The sequence below is a fragment of the Manis pentadactyla genome, chromosome 5 (assembly GCF_030020395.1).
Source record: "Manis pentadactyla isolate mManPen7 chromosome 5, mManPen7.hap1, whole genome shotgun sequence".
In the NCBI taxonomy this organism is placed as follows: domain Eukaryota; kingdom Metazoa; phylum Chordata; class Mammalia; order Pholidota; family Manidae; genus Manis; species Manis pentadactyla.
The window spans coordinates 41,471,590-41,493,823 of NC_080023.1; the positions used below are offsets into that span (position 1 = coordinate 41,471,590).

The following is a 22,234-nucleotide window of genomic DNA, read 5'->3' on the forward strand; positions in this document are numbered from 1 at the left end:
CATGCAACTAACAGAGAGAAAAAAGCAGGAGTTGCAATAGTTGTATCAGACAAAATAGACTTCAAAACAAAGAAAGTCACAAGAGACAAAGAAAGACATTACATAATGATAAAGGGGTAATTCCAACAAGAAGATATAACCATTATAAATATCTATGTTCCCAACACAGGAGCACCCACATATGTGAAAAAAGTACTAACAGAATTAAAAGAGGAAATAGAATGCAATGCATTCATTCTAGGGGACTTCAATACTCCACTCACTCTGAAAGACAGATCAACCAGACAGAAGATAAGTAGGGAGACAGAGGTACTGAACAACACAATAGAACAGATGGACCTAACAGACATCTTCAGAACTCTACACCCAAAAGCAGCAGAATACACATTCTTCTCAAGTGTACATGGAACATTTTCAAGAACAGATCATGCCACAAAAAGAGCTTCAGTAAATTCAAAAATATTGAAATTGTACCAATCAGTTTCTCAGACCACAAGGGTATGAAACTAGAAATAAATTATGCAAAGAAAATGAAAAATCCCACAAACACATGGAGGCTTCACAACATGCTCCTAAATAACCAATGGATCAATGACCAAATAAAAACAGAGATCAAGCAATATATGGAGACAAATGACAACAATAATTTAACACCACAAAATCTGTGGGACGCAGCCAAGGCCATGCTAAGAGGAAAGTATACTGCAATACAGGCCTACCTCTGGAAAGAAGAACAATCCCATGTAAGCAGTCTAAACTTACAATTAATGAAGCTAGAAAAAGAAGAACAAATGAGGCCCAAAGTCAGTAGAAGGAGGGACATAATAAAGATTCAAGCAAATATAAAATATAATCAAGAAGAATAAAACAATAGAAAGAATCAAGGAAAGCAAGAGCTGGTTCTTTGAGAAAATAAACAAAATAGATAAACCCCTAGCCAGACTTATCAAGAAAAGAAGAGAGTCTACACACATAAACAGAATCAGAAATGAGAAAGGAGAAAACACTATGGACTACACAGAAATGCAAAGAATTATTAGAGCATACTATGAAAAATTATATGGTAACAAAATGGATAACCTAGAAGAAATGGATAACTTTCTAGAAAAATACAACCTTCCAAGGCTGACCAAGGAAGAAACAGAAAATCTGAACACACCAATTACCAGCAACGAAATTGAACTGGCAATAAAAAAACTACCTAAGAACAAAACCCCTGGACCAGATGGGTTCACTGCTGAATTTTATCAAACATTTAGTGAAGAACTAATACCCATACTCCTTAAAGTTTTCCAAAGAGTAGAAGAAGAGGGAATACTTCCAAACTCATTCTATGAGGCCAGCATCACTCTAATACCAAAACCAGGCAAAGACACCACAAAACAAGAAAATTACAGACCAATATCCCTAATTAACATAGATGCAAAAATACTCAACAAAATATTAGCGAACCGAATTTAAAAATACATCAAAAAGATCATCATCATGATCAAGTAGGATTTATTCCAGGGATGCAAGGATGGTACAACATACGAAAATCCATGAACATTATCCACATCAATGAAAAGAAGGACAAAAATCACATGATCACCTCCATAGATGCTGAAAAAGCATTTGACAAAATTCAACATCCATTCATGATAAAAATTCTCAACAAAATGCGTATAGAGGGCAAGTACCTCAACATAATAAAGGCCATATATGACAAACCCATAGTCAACATTATACTTAACAGCAAGAAGCTGAAAGCTTTTCCTTTAAGATTGGGAGCAAGACAAGGATGTCCACTCTCCCCACTTCTATTCAACATAGTTCTGCAGGTCCTAGCCATGGCAATCAGACAACACAAAGAAATAAAAGGCGTCCAGAGTGGCAAGGAAGAAGTTACACTGTCCCTGTTTGCAGATGACATGATATTGTACATAAAAAACCCTAAATAATCCACTGCAAAATGAATAGATCTAATATCTGAATTCAGCAAAGCCATGGAATACAAAATTACTAAACAGAAATCTGTGGTGTTCCTATACACTAACCATGAGCTAGCAGAGAGAGAAATCAGGAAAAAAATTCTATTCACAATTGCATAGGAAAGAATAAAATACCTGGGAGTAAACCTAATCAAGGAAGTGAAAAACCTATACCCTGAAAACTACAAGACACTCTTAAGAGAAATTAAAGAAGATACCAATAAATGGAAACACATCCCATGTTCATGAATAGGAAGAATTAGTATTGTCAAAATGGCCATCCTGCCTAAAGCAATCTATCAATTCAATGCAATTCCTATCAAAATACCAACAGCATTCTTCAATGAACTAGAGAAAATCTTTCTAAAATTCATATGGAACCATAAAAGACCCCGAATAGCCAAAGCAATTCTGAGAAGGAAGAATAAAGCTGGGGTCATTATGCTCCCCAACTTCAAGCTCTACTACAAAGCCACAGTAATCAAGACAATTTGGAACTGGCACAAAAACAGACCCATAGACCAATGGAACAGACTAGAGAGCCCTGATATAAACCCAAGCATATATGGTCAATTAACATATGATAACAGAGCCATGGATATACAATGGGGAAATGACAGCCTCTTCAACAGCAAAACTGGACAGCTACATGCAAGAGAATGAAACTGGATTATTGTTTAACCCCATACACAAATGTAAACTCAAAATGGATCAAAGACTTGAATGTAAGTCATGACACCATAAAACTCTTGGAAGACAGCACAGGCAAACATCTCCTAAATATAAGCATGAGCAACTTCTTCCTGAACGCATTTCCTCGAGAAAGGGAAACAAAAGCAAAAATGAACTCATGGGACTACATCAAACTAAAGTTTCTGTACAGCAAAGGACACCATCAACAGAACAAAAAGGCATCCTACAATATGGGAGAATATATTTGTAAATGACATATCCAACAAGGAATTAACATCCAAAATATATAAAGAACTTACATGCCTCAGCACCCAAAAAGCAAATAACTCGATTAAAAAATGGGCAGAGGATGTGAAGAGACAGTTCTCCAAAGAAGAAATTCAGATGGCCAACAGACACATGAAAAGATGCTCCATATCACTAATCATCAGGGAAATGCAAATTAAAGCCACAATGATATCACTTCACACCTGTAAGGATGGCCAGCATGGAAAAGACTAAGAACAACAAATGTTGGTGAGGATGTGGAAAAGGGGAACCCTCCAACACTGCTGGTAGGAATGTAAGCTAGCTCAACCATTGTGGAAAGCAATATCGAGGTTCCTCAAAAAACTAAAAATAGAAATACCATTTGACCCCGGAATCTCACTACTTGGAATTTACCCAAAGAATACAACTTCTCAGATTCAAAAAGACATATGCACCCCTATGTTCATTGCAGCACTTTTTACAATAGCCAAGATAGGGAAAGAATCTAAGTGTCCATCTGTAGATGAATGGATAAAGAAGATGTGGTACATATACACAATGGAATCCTATTCATCTATAGGAAAGAAACAAATCCTACTATTTGCAACAACATGGATGGAGCTAGAGGGTATTATGCTCAGTGAAATAAGCCAGGAAGAGAAAGATAAATGCCAAATGATTTCCCTCATTTGTGGAGTATAACAATGAAGCAAAACTGAAGGAACAAAATGGCAGCAGACTCAGAGACTCCAAGAATGAACTAGTGGTTACCAAAGGGGAGGGGTGTTGGAGGTGGGGTGGGGAGGGATGGAGAAGGGTACTGAGGGGTATTATGTTTAGTACACATGGTGTGGGGGATCACGGGGAGAACAACACTGTATCACAGAGAAGGGACATAGTGGATATCTGGCAACTTGCTGCACTGAGGGACAGTGGCTGCATTGGGGTATGGGTGGGGACTTGATAATATGGGTAAATGTAGTAACCACATTGTTTTTTCACGTGAAACCTTCATAAGAGTGTATATCAATACCTTAATCTAAAAATTTTTTAAAAATTGATAGGAACAGTAGTGAGATTTCCTTTTCATCTCTGATACTGGCAATTCATGTATTTTCTCATTTTTTCCTGTAAATACTGCCTAATGAAAATGGTATAGTTTAACTGGAGACCAACCCCACTGTGTTAAATTTTTTAAAAATGATTTTTCCATTATTAACACTGAACTACAAAAATATGGGAGGAAGGTGGAATGATGAATTCACAGCTGGCTTCTGTTTTGTATATTGTGTTGGCTGGCACCTCCTCTGGGTGTTTTCCCAAGATAAAACTTATTGGTGATATCACAGCTGACTCTTAAGAAGGGATCAGCAGACACTGGGTTAGTCAATGTGATGTTTCACCTTTTAAAAAGTGGGCTTTCCTGAGTGAAAGCAGCTTTTAATTAGTTCTATGACTATTTTAAGAAATGTGGGATGTAATTTATAAAAGTATACATTTGTTATAAGGCCAGTTGCTAGACTGCTGCTTTCTCAGAATCTCTGTTATTTTAGATGAAAGCAAGCACCTATATAAATAGTTGGACACAAATGATTCTCTGTTCATGAATTATAGGGGGCTAGGAGTTCCATCTACTGATGTATTTATTTAACATTTTAAAGACAATGAGATTTAGACAACAAATTTATTGCTAATTTCTAAACAGACTGTTAGTCACAATTTGTGCCAAGAAAGTAATAACTAATATTTGTAAAGTACTTTACAAGTTTAAAAAAATTTTTTAACAGCACTCATACATATTTTTTTTTATTTTACTATCATTAATGTACAATTACCTGAACAACATTATGGTTACTAGAGATTCATGTTGTTGCCAATGGGAGGATTTATTTTCTTCTTATGGCTGAATAATATTCCATTGTGCATATGTACCACAGCTTCTTTATCCATTCATCTACAGATGGACACTTATGTTGCTTCCATTTCTTGGCTATTGTAAGTAGTGCTGCAATAAACATAGGGGTGCATATGTCTTTTTCAATCTGGGCTCCTGCATTCTTAGGGTAACTTCCTAGTAGTGGAATTCCTGGGCCAAGTGGTATTTCTATTTTTAGTTTTTGGAGGAACTTCCATACTTCTTTCCACAATGGTTGAACTATTTTTTTTCTCATATCATTAATGTACAATTACATGAGCAAAATTATGTTTACTAGACTCCCCCTATTATCAAGTGCCCACCACATACCCCATTACAGTCACTATCCATTAGCATAGTGAGATGCTATTGAGTCACTGTCTTCCCTGTGTTATACTGCCTTCCCAGTGTTTCCCCAACTAAATTATGTGTGCTAATCATAAGGCCCCCTTTTCACCCTTACCCCTCCTTTTCCACCCATCTTCCCCAGTCCCTTTCCCTTTGGTAACTGTTAGTGCATCCTTGGGTTCTGTGAGTCTGCTAATGTTTGGTTCCTTCAGTTTTTCTTTGTTCTTATACTTTACAGATGAGTGAAATCATTTACTAGTCTTTCTCTGCCTGGCCTATTTCACTAAGCATAATACCGTCTAGCTCCATCCATGTTGTTGCAAATGGTAGGATTTGTTTTCTTCTTATGGCTGAATAATATTCCGTTGTGTATATGTACCACAGTTTCTTTATCCATTCATCTACTGATGGACACTTAGGTTGCTTCCATTTCTTGGTTATTTAAATAGTGCTGTGATAAACACAGGGATGCATATGTCTTTTCAATCTAGGCTCCTGCATTCTTAGCATAAATTCCTAGGAGTGGAATTCCTGGGTCAAATGGTATTTCTATTTCGAGTTTTTTGAAGAACCTCCATACAGCTTTCCATAATGGTAGAACTAGTTTACATTCCCACCAGCAGTGTAGGAGGGTTCCCCTTTCTCCACATCCTTGCCAACATTTGTTGTTGTTTGTCTTTTGGATGGTGGCCATCCTAACTGGTGTGAGGTGATATCTCATTGTGGTTTTAATTTGCATTTATCTGATGATTAGCAATGTGGAGCATCTTTTAATGTGCCTGTTGGCCATCTAAATTTCTTCTTTGGAGAAGTGTCTGTTCATCTACTCTGCCCATTTTTTAATTGGCTTATTTGGTTTTGCCTGTTGGTGTGAGCTCTTGATATAATTTGGATATGAACCCTTTATCAGATATGTCATTTATGAATATATTCTCCCATACTGTAGAATGCCTTTTTGTGCTACTGATGGTGTCCTTTGCTGTACAGAAGCTTTTTAGATTGATATAGTCCCACTAGTTCATTTTTGCTATTGTTTCCCTTGCCCAGGGAGATATGTTCATGAAGAACTCACTCACGTTTATGTCCAAGAGATTTTTGCCTATGTTTTTTTCTAAGAGTTTTATGGCTTCATGACTTAACATTCAGGTCTTTGATCCATTTTGAATTTACTTTTGTGTATGGTGTTAGACAGTGATTCTATTTCCTTCTCTTACATGTAGCTGTCCAGTTTTGCCAGCACCATCTGTTGAAGAGACTGTCATTTCTGCCTTGTATGTCCATGGCTCCTTTATCATATATTAATTGACTATATATGTTTGGGTTAATATCTGGGGTCTCTATTCTGTTCCACTGCTCTGTGGCTCTGTTCTTGTGCTAGTACCAAACTGTCTTGATTACTGTGGCTTTGTAGTAGAGCTTGAAGTTGAGGAGCGAGATCCCCCCCACACTTTATTCTTCCTTCTCAGGATTGCTTTGGCTATTCAGGGTCTTTGGTGTTTCCATATGAATTTTTGAACTATTTGGTCTAGTTCATTGAAGAATGTTGTTGGTAATTTGATAGGGGTTGCATCAAATCTGTATATTGCTTTGGGCAGGATGGCCATTTTGACAATATTAATTCTTCCTAGCCAAGAGCATGGGATGAGTTTCCATTTGTTAGTGTCCTCTTTAATTTCTCTTAAGAGTGTCTTTTGGATCTCAGGGTATAGGTCTTTCACTTCCTTGGTAAGGTTTATTCCTAAGTATTTTATTCTTTTTGATGCAATTGTGAATGGAATTGTTTTCCTGATTTGTCTTTCTATTAGTTAATTGTTAGTGTATAGGAAAGCCACAGATTTCTGTGTGTTAGTTTTGTATCCTGCAACTTTGCTGTATTCTGATATCAGTTCTAGTAGTTTTGGAGTGGAGTCTTTAGGGTTTTTTATGTACAGTATCATGTCATCTACAAATAGTGACAGTTTGACTTCTTCTTTACCAGTTTGGATTCCTTGTATTTCTTTGTTTTGTCTAATTGCCATGACTAGGACCTCCAGTACTATGTTGAATAACAGTGGGGAGAGTGGGCATCCCTGTCTTGTTCCTGATCTCAGAGGAAAAGCTTTAAGCTTTTCACTGTTCAGTATGATGTTGGCTGTGGGTTTATAATATATGGCCTTTATTATGTTGAGGTACCTTCCCTCTATACCCATTTTGTTGAGAGTTTTTATCATGAATGGATGTTGAATTTTGTCGAATGCTTTTTCAGCATCTATAGAGATGATCATGTGGTTTTTGTCCTTCTTTTTGTTGATGTGGTGGACGATGTTGATGGATTTTCGGATGTTGTACCATCCTTGCATCCCTGGGATGAATCCCACTTGGTCATGGTGTATGATCCTTTTGATGTATTTTTGAATTCGGTTTGCTAATATTTTGTTGAGTATTTTTGCATCTACGTTCATCAGGGATATTGGTCTGTAATTTTCCTTTTTGGTGGAGTCTTTGCCTGGTTTTGGTATTAGGGTGATGTTGGCTTCATTGAATGAGTTTGTGAGCATTCCCTCCTATTTTTTGGAAAACTTTAAGGAGAATGGGACGTTTATTCATGAAGAAGTTGCTCATGTTTATGTCCAAGAGATTTTTGCCTATGTTTTTCTCTAAGAGTTTTATGGTTTCATGACTTACATTCAGGTCTTTGATCCATTCCAAATTTACTTTTGTGTATGGGTTAGACAATAATCCAGTTCATTCTCTTACATGTAGCTGTCCAGTTTTGCCAACACCAGCTGTTGAAGAGGCTGTCATTTCCCCATTGTATATCCATTGCTCCTTTATCATATATTAATTGACCATATATGCTTGGGTTTATATCTGGGTTCTCTAGTCTGTTCCATTGATCTATGGGTCTGTTCTTTTGCCAGTACCAAATTGTCTTGTTTACTGTGACTTTGTAGTAGAGCTTGAAGTCAGGGAGCATAAATCCCCCTGCTTTATTCTTCCTTCTCAGGATTGCTTTGGCTATTTGGGGTCTTTTATGGTTCCATATGAATTTTAGAACTATTTGCTCTAGTTCATTGAAGAATACTGTAGGTATTTTGATAGGGATTGAATTGAATCTATAGATTGCTTTAGGCAGGATGGCCATTTTGACAACATTAATTCTTCCTATGCATGAGCACAGGATGTGTTTCCATTTATTGGTATCTTCTTTGATTTCACTCATGAGGATCTTGTAGTTTTCAGAGTATAGGTCTTTCACTTCCTTGGTCAGGGTTATTCCTCAGTATTTTATTATTTTTGATGCAATTGTGAATGAAATTGTTTTCCTGATTTCTCTTTCTGCTAGTTCATCATTAGTGTATAGGAATGCAACAGATTTCTGTGTGTTAATTTTGTATCCCACAACTTTGCTGAATTCAGATATTAGATCTATTAGTTTTGGTGTGGATTCTTAAGGTTTTTTTTTATATACAATAACATGTCATCTGCAAACAGGGATAGTTTGACTTCTTCCTTATCAATCTGGATGCCTTTTGTTTCTGTGTTGTCTGATTGCCATGGCTAGAACCTTCAAACTATGGTGAATAAAAGTGGGGAGAGTGGGCGTCCTTCTCTTGTTCCCAATCTTAAAGGAAAAGCTTTCAGCTTCTCGCTGTTAAGTATAATGTTGCCTGTGGGTTTGTCATATATGGCCTTTATTATGTTGAGGTACTTGCCCTCTATACCCATTTTGTTGAGAGTTTTTGTCATGAATGGATGTTGAATTTTGTCAAATGCTTTTTCAGCATCTATGGAGATGATAATGTGGTTTTTGTCCTTCTTTTCATTGATGTGGTGGATGATGTTAATGGATTTTCAAGTATTGTACCATCCTTGCATCCCTTGGATGAATCCCACTTGATCATGATGGATGATCCTTTTGATATATTTTTGAATTCGGTTTGCTAATATTTTGTTGAGTATTTTTGCATCTATGTTCATTAGGGATATTGGTCTGTAATTTTCTTTTCCTGTGGGGTCTTTGCCTGATTTTGGTATTTGAGTGATGTTGGCCTTGTAGAATGAGTTTAGGAGTATTCCATCTTCTACTTTTTGGAAAACTTTAAGGATGGGTATTAGGTCTTCACTAAATGTCTGATAAAATTCAGTAGTCAAACCAATTGGTCCAGGGATTTTGTTCTTAGGTAGTTTTTTACCAATTCAATTTCATTGCTGGTAATTGGCCTATTCAGATTTTATGTTTCTTCCTGGGACAGCCTTGGAAGGTTGTATTTTTCTAGGAAGTTGTCCACTTCTTTTAGGTTATCCATTTTGTTACCATGTAATTTTTCATAATATTCTCTCATAATTCTTTGTATGTCTGTGGTGTCCATAGTGATTTTTCCTTTCTCATTTCTGATTCTTTTTATGTGTGTATACTCACTTTTTTTCTTGATAAGTCTGGCTAGGGGCTTATCTATTTTGTTTATTTTCAGAAAGAAACACCTCCTTCTTTCACTGATTCTTCCTATTGTTTTTATTTATGCTCTAATGTTTATTATGTCCCTCTCTCTATTGACTTTGGGCCTCATTTCTTCTTCCTTTTCTAGTTTTGTTAATTGGCGTTTAGACAGTTCATGTGGGATTGGTCTTCTTTCCAGAGGTAGGCCTGTATTGCAATATATTTCCCTTTTAGCACAGCCTTTGCTGCATCCCACAGACATTGCAGTGTTAAATTATTGTTGTCATTTGTCTCCATATGCTTAATCTCTGTTTTGATTTGGTCTTTGATCCATTGATTATTTAGGAGCATGTTATTAAGCCTCCATGTGTTTGTGGCTTTTTCATTTTCTTTGCGTAATTTATTTCTAGTTTCATACCCTTGCTGTCTGAGAAACTGATTAGTACAATTTCAATCTTTTTGAATTTACTGAGGTTCTTTTTGTGGCCTAGAATATGGTGTATTCTTCAAAATGTTCCATGTGCACTTGAGAAGAATGTGTAAACTGTTGCTTTTGGATGGAGTGCTCTGTAGCTTTCCATTAGGTCCATTTCTTCTGATATATTGTTCAGTGCCTCTGTCTTTTCCTGTATTTTCTGTCTGGTTGATCTGTCCTTTGGAGTGAGTGGTGTGTTGAAGTCTCCCAAAATGAATGCGTTGTATTCTATTTCCCCCTTTAATTCTGTTAGTATTCTTTTCACATATGTAAGTGGTCCTGTGTTGAGTGCATAGATATTTATAATAGTTATATCCTCTTGTTGGACTGACACCTTTATCATTATGTAATGTCCTTCATCTCGTTACTTTCTTTGTTTTGAAGTCTAATTTGTCTGACACAAGTACTGCAACTCCTGCTTTTTTCTATTAGTTGCATGAAATACCTTTTTCCATCCCTTTACTTTCAGTCTGTGTATGTCCTTGGGTTTGAGGTGAGTCTCCGTAGGCAGCACACAGATGGGTCTTGTTTTTTTCTCCATTCAGTGACTTTATGTCTTTTGATTGGTGCATTCAGACCATTTAAATTTAGGGTGATTATCGATAGATATGTACTTATTGTCATTGCAGGCTTTAGATTCGTGGTTACCAAAGGTTCAAGGGTAATTCCCTTACTATCTAACAGTCTAATTTAACTCACTATGTATGTTATGGTATTGCAAACACAAGCTAAAGGTTCTTTTTTCCCTTGTCTTCTTCCTCCATTCTTTATATGTTAGGTATCATATTCTGTACTCTTTGTCTATCCCTTGATTGACTTTGGGGGTAATTGGTTTGATTTTGCATCTGCTTAGTAATTAATTGTTATACTTAGCTTTGGTTTTATTTCCACTGGTGACATCTATTTTGCCTTAAGGATACTTCCATATATAGCAGTCCCTCCAAAATGCACTGTAGAGGTGGTTTGTGGGAGGGAAATTCTCTCAGCTTGTGCTTATCTGAAAATTGTTTAATGCCTCCTTCAAACTTAAATGATAACCTTGTCAGGTAGCATATTCTTGGTTTGAGGCCCTTCTGCTTCATTGCATTAAATATATCATGCCACTCCCTTCTGGCCTATAATGTTTCTGTTGAGAAGTCTGATGATAGCCTGATGGATTTTCCTTTGTATGTGATTTTTTCTCTCTCTCTAGCTGCTTTTAAAACTCTGTCTTTATCCTTGATCTTTGCCATTTTAATTATTATATGTCTTGATGTTGTCTTCCTTGGGTCCCTTGTGTTGGAAGATCTGTGCACCTCCATGGCTTGAGAGACTATCTCCTTCCCCAGTTTGGGGAAGTTTTCTGTAATTACCTCCTCAATAACACTTTCCATCCCTTTTACTCTCTTCTTCTTCTGGTACCCCTATAATGTGGATATTGTTCTGTTTGTACTGGTCACACAGTTCTCTCAATATTCTTTCTTAGAGATCCTTTTTTCTCTCTGTGCCTCCGCTTCTTTGTATTCCTCTTCTCTAACTTCTATTCCATTTACCATTTCTTCTACTATATATAATGTTTTAAAATCCCTCCATTGTATGTTTCATTTCAGATATGGAATTTCTTAATGATTGAATATCTATCTTAAATTCATCCCTGAGTTTTTGAATATTTTTCTGTATCTCCATGAGTATGTTTATTATTTTTATTTTAAACTCTCCTTCAGGGAGACTGGTGAATTCAGTTTCATTTGGCCCTTTTTCTGGGCTTTGTAAGATTTTGGTCTGAGCCAAGTTTCTTTGACATTTCATAGTTCTATGTGGTGCCCTCTAGTGCCCAGAAGCTCTAGTCTTTGGAGCTGCTCAGCCCCTAGAGTGAAGTTGGGGGTCATAGAGGAGCGGCCCTGGTGCCTGTGGGGAGGAAAAAGCTGTTTCCCGATTCCTGGCTCCAGTACCTGTCTCCCGTATCAGAGCCAGTGGGCCGAGCACACAGGTGTAAGCCTCTGTGCTTGGGTGTCTCTAGCTGTTGTATGCAGGGCCTCCCTCTGGCTGGCCTGACACCAGCGCAGTGACTGCTGGTTTGCAAGCAGGTGCCAGCAGGCCAGGAGAAAGGTGCAGCAGGCTGTGTGTCACAGTGGGGGGCCTCGGAGCACAGTAGGTAGCCAGGGGGATGGAGTGCCTGAAGCTCCTCAAAGTTCCCAATCTGCTGAGCCAGGTGGACCCAACCTTGTCCACCTATCCCTTCTCCCGTGTAGCAAGCTCCATGCAAGCCCCACTCCTTCAGCAGTTGTCTTGCTGCTAGGAAGCCTTTCTGACTGCCTGCCTTTTCTTGTCCCAGTGGCCGGATGTGGATCCCAATCCTCCAGAAGCTGCTAGAATCTCAGTCTCTCCAAGTATTCCACCTGTCTTAGCTTTCCAACCCCACTAATCTCCCTAGCACCATGCAATGTAGGTTCATGCTCCCAGAGCAGACCTCTGGGGCTAGGTGTTCAGCAGTCTTAGGCTTCCACCCCCTCCCTGGTCCATTTCTCTTCATTCTGCCAGTGAGCTGAGGTCGGGGAATGGCCTGGGTCCTGCCGGATCAAGGCTTATGTACATTATTACCCTGTTTCATGAGGTCTACTCTGTTCATGAGGTCTGTATGCAGTCTGGTACAGCCTTCTTTCCTGTTGCTGTTTTAGGGCTAGTTGTATTAACTATATTTTCACACTATATGTGGTTTTGGGAGGAATTCTCTGTCTCACCTCTCATGCCACCATCTTGAATCTACTTTATAAGGTCAAAGGATACTCTGCATATTTCAAAAGCTACTATGCTATTAAATAGTGTTGTTAGTTTCTTTAATGCACTTTTTTTTGTAAATGACATCTCCACTTACTGTCATTTTAAAATGAAGCTATTAAAAAATTTAACCTGCTGACTAGTTTTTACATGTAGTTTTTCTTTAAAAATTTGTTTTATTATGGTATTAATGATATACACTTGTATGAAAGTTCCACATGACAAAATAATGTGGTTCCTACATTTACCCATACCACCAAGTCCCTACCCATACCCCAATGCACTGTCCATCAGTGTAGTAAGATGCCAGATTCACTACTTGCATTTTCTGTGCTACCCTGTTTTTTCCGTGACCCCTCACACCATGTGTACTAAACATAATACCCTTCAATCCCCATCTCCCTCCCTCCCAACCCACCCTTCCACACCCCTCCCCTTTAGTAACTGCTAGTCCCTTTTTGGAGTCTGTGAGTCTGTTGCTGCTTTGTTCCTTCAGTTTTGCTTCATTGTTATACTCCACAGATGAGGGAAAATCATTTGGCATTTGTCTTTCTCCGCCTGGCTTATTTCACTGAGCATAATATTCTCCACCTCCATCCATGTTGTTGCAAATGGTAGGATCTGTTTCTTTCTTATGGCTGAATAATATTCCATTGTGTATATGTACCACATCTTCCTTATCCATTCATCTACTGATGGACACAGGTTGTTTCCATATCTTGCTATTGTAAATAGTGCCATGGTAAACATAGGGGTGCATATGTCTTTTTGAATCTGAGAACTTGTATTCTCTGGGTAAATTCCCAGGAGTGGGATTCCTGGGTCAAATGGTATATCTACTTTTAGTTTTTTGAGGAACCTCCATATTGCTTTCCACAATGGTTGAACTAGCTTACATTCCCACCAGCAGTGTAGTAGAGTTCCCCTTTCTCTGCATCCTCACCAGCATTTGTTGTAGTTAGTCTTTTTGATGCTGGCCATCCATATTGGTGTGAGGTGATATCTCATTGTAGTTTTAATTTGCATTTCTCTAGTAATTAGTGATGTGGAGCATCTTTTCATGTGTCTGTTGGCCATCTGAATTTATTCTTTGGAGAATTGTCTCTTTATATCCTCTGCCCTTTTTTTAAATGAGGTTATTTGCTTTTTGTGTATTGAGGTGTGTGAGTTCTTTATATATTTTGGAGGGTGACCCCTTGTCAGATATGTCTATAAGAGACACATTTCTGATCTAAAGACATACATAGACTGAAAGTGAAGGGATGCGAAAAGATGTTTCAAGCAATAATAGAGAGAAAAAAGCAGGAGTAGCAGTACTTAAATCGGACAAAATAGATTTCAAAAGAAAGTAACAAAAGACAAAGGGCATTACATAATGATAAAGGGATCAGTCAAACAAAAGGACACAACCATTATAAATATCTCTGCAACCAACATAGGAGCACCTACATACATAAAACAAATACTAACAGAACTAAAGGGAGAAACAGACTACAACTCAATCACACTAGGAGACTTTAGCAGCCCACTTACATCAATGGACAGATCATTCAGATAGAAAATAAATAAGAAAATAGAAACACTGAACCACACAATAGATCAGATGGACTTCAGATAAATACAGACCATTCCACCCAAAAGCAGCAGGATACACATTTTTCTCAAGTGCAAGTGGAACAATCTCCAGAATAAATCACACATTAGGACACAAAAAGATTTAGAAAGATTGAAATGGTATCAAGCAGCTTCTCAGACCACAATGGTATGAAAAGCAAAAAACTCTACGAACACATGGAGGCTAAACAACATACTTCTAAAAAAAATCAATGGATCTAAAAACAAAGCAAAACAGAAAGAACAAAATAGCAGTAGATTCATAGACACTGAGAAGGGACTAATAGTTACCAAGGGGAAGGTGTTGGGGAGGAGGGGAACAGGTTGGGGAGAGGGGGAAGGGAATTAGGGGTATAATAATTTGCAATCACAATATAGATTGGTCACGGGGATGGTAGTACAGCACAAAGAATACAGTTAATAGTTCTGTAAGATCTTACTACATTGATAGATAGTGACTGCACTAGAGGGGGTGAGGATTTAATAATATGGGCAACTGTTGAACCACTGTGTTGTATATTTGAAACCAACACAAGATTGTATGTCAATGATACTTTAACAAAAAAAAATAATGGGTCAATGAACAAATTAAAGAAGAAATCGAGCAATACATGGAGACAAATAAAAATAAAAATACCACAGTTCAAAATTTGTGGGACAACGCAAAAGCGGTTTTAAGAGGGAAGTACATAGCAATACAGGACTATCTCAAGTAAAATAAGAACAATCCCCAATAAGCAGTCTAAACTCAAAACCAGAGAAACTAAGAAAAGTAGAACAAATGAAACTCAAACTTAGTAGAAGGAGGGAGAAAATAAAGATCAGAGCAGAAATAAAATTGAGAAGAATAAAACAATAGAAAAAATCAATAAAACTGAGAACTGGTTCTTTGAGAAGATAAACAAAATAGACAACCCTCTAGCCAGACTTATCAGGAAAAATAAAGGATATAAATAAACACAATCAGAAATGAAAAAGGAATAGTTACAACTGACACCACAGAAATACAAAGAATTACTAGAGAATTCTATGAAAAATTATATGCCAATAATTGGACAACTTAGAAGAAATGGACAAATTCCTAGGAAAGTATAACTTTCCAAGACTGACCCAGGAAGAAGCAGAAAATCTGAAGAGACCAATTACCAGTAACAAAATTGAATTGGAAATCAAAATACTCCCAACAAACAAGATTCTAGGACCAGATGGATTCACAGCTGAATTCTATGAAACTTTTAATAAGAGCTTATACCTATTCTTCTTGAAGTATTCTGAAAAGGAGAAAGGTGGGAATACTTCCAAACTCATTCTATGAGGCCAGCATCACTGCAATACCAAAACCAAAGACACCACAAAAAAGAAAATTATAGACCAATATACCTGATGAACATAGATGCAAAAATCCTCAACAAAATATCAGCAAACGGAGTTCAAAATACATCAAAAGGATCATCTGTCATGACCAAGTAGGTTATTCCAGGGTGTAAAGATGGTACAATATTTGCAAATCAATCAATGTGATATACCACATTAACAAAAAGGATAAAAACCATTTGATCATCTAAATAGAGGCTGAAAAAGCATTTGATAAAATTCAACATCCATTCATGATAAAAATTCTCAGCAAAATGGGTACAGAGGGAATGTACCTCAACATTAGGTCATATATGTATATGACAAACCCACAGCTAACATCATAATGACAAAAAGCTGAAAGTTTCCCTTCTAAGATTAGGAACAAGACAAGGATGTCCATCTCACCACTTTTTCAGCATAGTACTGGAATTCCTAGCCATGATAATCAGAAAAGATAGATAAAAGACATCCAAATTAGTAAGGAACAAGTAAAACTGTCATTGTTTGCAGATGACATGATACCATATATAAAAAAGCCAATGACTCCACAAAAAGCTATTAGAACTAATAATCGGATTCAGCAAATTTGCAGGATCAAAATTAATACACAGAAAATCTGATGCACTCCTATATACTAAAAATAAACTAACAGAAAGAGAAATCAGATAAACAATTCCATTTATAATTGCATCAAAAATAATAAAATATCCAGGAATAAACCTAACCAAGTTGGTGAAAGACCTGTACTCTGAAAACTACATGACACTGATGAGAGAAATTAAAGGAGACACAAATGGAAATCTATTCCATGCTCATGGATAGGAAGAATTAATATTGATAGAATGGCCATCCTGTCCAAAGTAATTTCAGACTCATTACCGTACCTATCAAAATACCAATGGCATTTTCAATGAACTAAAGCAAATAATCCTAAACTTTATATGGAACCACAAAAGACCCCAAATAGCCAAAGCAATACTGAGAAATAATAAAACTGAAGGGATTATGCTCCCTGATTTCAAGCTATGCTACAAAGCTACAGTAACCAAAACAGTATGGTACTGGCACAAGAACAGACCCATTGATCAATAGAACCGAATAGACAGCCCAGATATAAACCCACACATATATGGCCAATAATAAATGATAAAGGAGCCATGAATGTACAATGGGGAAAAGACAGCCTCTTCAATAACTGGTGTTGGGTAAACTGGACAGCTGCATGGAAGAGAATGAAATGGGATTACTATCTAACCCCATTCACAAAAGTAAACTCAAAATGGATTAAGGATGTAAATATAAGACATAGGAACATAAAACTGTTAGAAAACATAGGCAAAAATCTCTTGAACATAAGCACAAGAAATTTTTTTCTGGATATATCTCCCCTGAAAAGGGAATCAAAAACTGAACAAGTGGGGCTATATCAAACTAAAAAGCTTCTATACAGCAAAAGACACCATCAACAGAACAAAAAGGCATCCTACAGTATGGGAGAATATATTAATAAATGACTTACCTGATAAGGGGTTAACATCCAAAATATATAAAGAATTCATATGCCTCAATACCAAAAACACAATTAACCCAATTAAACAATGGGCAGAGGACCCGAACAGACGTTTTTCCAAAGAAAAAATACAGATGGCCAACAGACTCATCAGGGAAATGCAAACCAAAACCACAGTGAGATCCCACCTCACACCAGTCAGAAGGGCCACTACTCAAAAGATAAGAAATAGTAAGTGTTGGCTAGGATATGGAGAAAAGGGAGCCCTCCTACACTGTTGGTGGGAATGTAAATTGGTGCAGCCACTGTGGAAAGCAGTATGGAGGGTACTCAAAAAACTAAAAATAGAAGTACCATATGACCCATTACCCCAATTCTACGAATTTATCCAAAGAAAGCAAAATCCCTGATTCAAAAAGACATATGCACCCCTATGTTTATTGCCATATTATTTACAAAGGTCAAGATATGGAAGCAATCAAAGTGTCCATCAATTGATGAATGGATAAAGAAGATGTGATAAATATACACATATTCATCCATAAAAATAAGAAATCCTGCCATTTGCAACAACATGCATGGACCTACAGGGCATTATGCTAAGTGAAATAAGCCAGGTGGAAACAAATACTACATGGTTTCGCTTATTTGTGGAATCTAAAAACAAAACAAAACAAAATGAACAAAATAGCAGTAGACTCATAGACACTGAGAAGTGTCTGGTGGTTATCATGGAAGAGTGGTTGGGTGGCTAGGTAGGGAGAGTGAGGGGGGATAAAGGGGGCACAAAAATTCTCATTCATAATATAAGTTGGTCATGGGGATAGCAGTACAGCATGGGGAATATAGTCAATGATTCTGTAACATCTTTTTATGTTGACAGATAGTAACTGCACCAGTCAGGATGAGGATTTAATAATATGGGTAACTCTTGAACCACCATGTTGTATACTTGAAACCAATATAAGATTGTATATCAACAATATTTCAATAAATTTTTCCCTTTTTTCTTTTAATTCCTTATTCTATAGCTATTTCTTTTATAATAAGAACAATACAGTAAAAATTAATAAAATAAAATGTAATTAGCTTAGACTTTACACTGAAATAGTATAAAGATTAGGGAGCGAAGACTCCTAGCCTTCTCACACAATTCTGCTGATATGGTAGCTGGAATAGTCATTCTGTCACCTGCCAGGCTGAGATTGTCAAAATGATGAGTAAAACAAGACCAGAAGGTGGAGGAGGAGCAAAAAATAAAAATAAAAATATGAAATGAAAGATGTGAAAAATGAGAAAAACTTAATATACATCATTTGGAATGAAATGACAATATCCTTATAGTTTGTTAGCATATGGAGTCTTACATAAAGTACTTGAGCAAATAGTGACCAAGACTAAAAACCAACAAGGAAAGGAAATTGTCTATAACTCTTGAATACAAAAAGGGCAAAGGAAGCTCTGGATTCTGAACCTAATACATTTTCTCAATAAAACACTGATGGATTAGTTAAGTAACTCCAACATAAATTACTGAACATCACAATGGGTTAGAATTTATTGTAATAGGAGGTTTGAGAGTATCCTTTTAGAAACCAGGATAAGGAATTCTGGTTTTGATTTGTCAATAAAAAAGCTTACATATTAATACATAATACTAGCATACTTGTAGTCTACATTTGACGGACATCTACATTACATAGATGCAAAATGTGTTCTAGGAAAAATAATTATCCACATGGCAACACAGCGAATTTGAATTGCATTATACATTAAAAGTGTCTGAACTAGTTCTTTCTCAAAGCATTTCTATATTTAGTAACAAACTGACAATCAAACTAGGTAATTTAAAATCATGATTATTTGGCAGTTAAAAACATCCCAGTGTCTCTCAATAAACTGATATAACATTAATGTAAGTTATAATAATGGGAGATAAAATTGCATTGACTACAAATTCCACATATTATAACTTCAAATTCCACTAAGAAACTCCTCCTTTTATTGTACATGCTCTGATCAAATTGCTCTGATCAAAAACAAAAGCTGTTTCCTCAGAAATGAAAAAAAAGCATGGAATTCTTACTGACATAAAACATTAGCTCTCTGCATACTCATTGTTTCTTGTCCTAGTCCATCTTTTAAAATTGTACTTACCCTTGGAAATATCACTGAGTTTTTTTCTTTGAAGAATTAGTGACTTCAGAAATAGAAGCCCATTTCTCAAGTGGATCCTATGGTGTCTCACCCATGAGGATTTAGGACTGAGTAGATCCAATGAGATGTAATGAATGGCATTGTTGCTGAGGTTTAATATTTCCAAAGCGTGTAAATATTCGAGAGTGCTTAAGGTTACTTTTGGTATGAGATTGTTACTGAGGTCCAGATGTTTTATATTCCATTCTCCTTTTTTTGTGTGACACTGTAAAAGAACCCTAAAGAAACTGGAGCTTACATCGACTCTGGCTGCTGTCTGTGATATGTCCACAGGTGGATCATATTTTCCAGTAAAAGAACAAATTGTCAGAAGATATCCATTCCACTGGCAGTGAGAATTGAATAAAATACTGGTTTGTCTTGATGGGTTTGTCACTGTTCCAGTAAAATAAAGACCTATAACCACTGTAATGACTCTGAAACACAGGTTTTTCATAATGCCTGGAGAAAGGAAAATGAATTGACTTATTCAAAATAACTATGCAAAATCTAACAGCAAATAAGCAGAAAATTTAATTTTCAATTTAAGATTTATTGCCTTGATTGCCAATTTAAGTGTATGTTTGATTTCTTAGAAATAAGGGCATTAAAATGTAGTTACCAAAATGGTGCAGCTGTAGCATAAAATTAATTTGTTACATTTTAAAGAATGAACTTCCCTGATTTTTCAGAAAATGCATTCTCACTTGGACCTCACCTCTGTGTCTGCTTTTCTAGGATCATTTGTGTTGCATTCTGCTTTGGAGTGAAGGAAACCTACCAAGATTGAAGTTGCCCTGCTTCCTCGCTAGTCATTAGTACTGAGCAAAGTCTATTATGCTTATCTACAACACTGTAATCAGCCATGTGGTTTATTATGTGAGTGACAAGCCAGCTAGTGACACTAAACTGTGGAACTTTATGGGTGTAAAGTTCAATTCACAGAAAAGACTCCTGGTATTTTTTAATGACTAGAAGAACTACAAGCTTTGCCTTTGTGGCTTTTGTGGCTTTTCAAATCCTTCTGAAATCATTTAGATATATACAACATAAATAAAATGGGTTATAAAAAGGATGTGTTTTGCCTCAGAACCATGAAGATGTGATAAGATATAAAAACATCAAGTACCTTTTTTGCCAAAGATTCTTGAGAAGGAATTGAAAGTTTTAAGTAAGCATCTACAAATCACAATGGCTAAATGCATACATGAAAAACAATTTTAAAAGAAAAGTAAATGGATAATAAACTTCCCGAAAGAATATATGCTCCCAGAAGGTAAGGGCCATGTTTTCCATGCTACATACATATGTATATGCATAATATATATATTATATATGTGACATATATTTATATAATTTATATTTTTTATATAATGTATATCTTTTATTTTTATGAAAATATTATACAAAATTTAGACACACATATACACACTTGCTCCCTATGTTTTTTAAGTCTGCAGTCTGTAGCAGGGCTACACTCTGTTTGGATGAATGAATGCATGGAGTGAATGAAATTTACCATGTTAACTTTTAAACTTCTGTTTTATACAAGGTCATTTCTCTTGTATTTTCAAGGGTATTTAAATTCAGGTACACATGACCACAAACTGAAAAGGTGCCCTACAGTAGGGAAGGGTGATTTATTTTTGTAGTGTGCCTCTTATGCAATATCAGAAATTGAATTAATTTGTAGTCATTAAGATATTTGTTTCTATATTCAAAGCTGCATTCATTATATACACAATTATAGACCAAGCTAATGTAACAATATTAGCAACAAAAAAATAGAATCATAAAAATACAATCATTCACAGGCACATAACTTTGTGATATTGAAGAAAAACATGTGGATGAAAAACACTTCTTAAGGGGACATAAATTAAAGACTTTCATTGACCTGGCTTTTAGTTGAAGAGATTTATACATTAATTGATTTGAGTTCAAAACAGCTACATAAGGATAATCCTACATCTTAAAGTGAAAGATAATAATTTGTAAAGAAAAGTTATACATACTACAAACTTGTATGATTAGGTAAGGATCCCTTGAGAACTCTGGAAAACTTTTTCTGAAAAAAATTGGAAACAATTAGGTAAAACATGAATCTTTAAATGGACACGTTCAAGCTGAAGTATAAGGAAGCAATTAGAAACACTGGGTGTGTATGTGTCAGAGAGAGAAACAGAGAGAAGGCAGTAGAAAAAACATAGTAGAAGGAAAATGAAAAGTCTATTTTTACATAAAAGAAAGAGAAGTTAAAACAATTGGAAGAAAAAAAGCAGAAGGGGATATTTTTGATAAGACTTAGAACACAATAGCAACACTGTTTGTAAGGCATACCTTATGATCCTTAGGTAGTTTTCAAATGGGTGTCTGTGTGGATCAAGTCAGGTGGGGATTTTAGACCTCAGACTGTGAGGCTCCACCCATCCACCCATGGAGCCTGCCCAGTGGCAGACCTTCACCCTTCCATGTCTAGGCTCTGGCTTCTTGCCACAGTGAGTCTGCACATTTCCTCTGGTACGCTGGAAGAAGAGCCACTGGAGAAAGGCCTTCTGCAATGTACAGAGGCTAGGACTATGCAAACTGGATGGTAGAATTTCTAACTTTGAGCTCTAGAATTCCAGAGATATTACATACATATTGATGGTTTCCCATTCTCAAGCTATATTTAAACTCATTATGTTTGTTTAAGTTGAAACCTGTTAATATTTCAACCATTAAAAAAATT

The 22,234-nt window shown here is 36.4% G+C and overlaps 1 protein-coding gene across 1 annotated transcript in view; it reads right to left on the minus strand.

Annotated features, from left to right (window-relative positions):
* Positions 1-22,085, minus strand: part of LRRC66 (leucine rich repeat containing 66) — a 42,979-nt gene extending 20,894 nt beyond the window's left edge. Inside the window, exon 1 of the mRNA XM_036892513.2 lies at positions 19,465-22,085. Coding sequence (XP_036748408.2) covers positions 19,465-19,960 — 496 coding nt within the window. The 5' untranslated portion in view covers positions 19,961-22,085. The remainder of the gene's footprint in view (positions 1-19,464) is intronic.
* Positions 22,086-22,234: the final 149 nt, after the last annotated feature.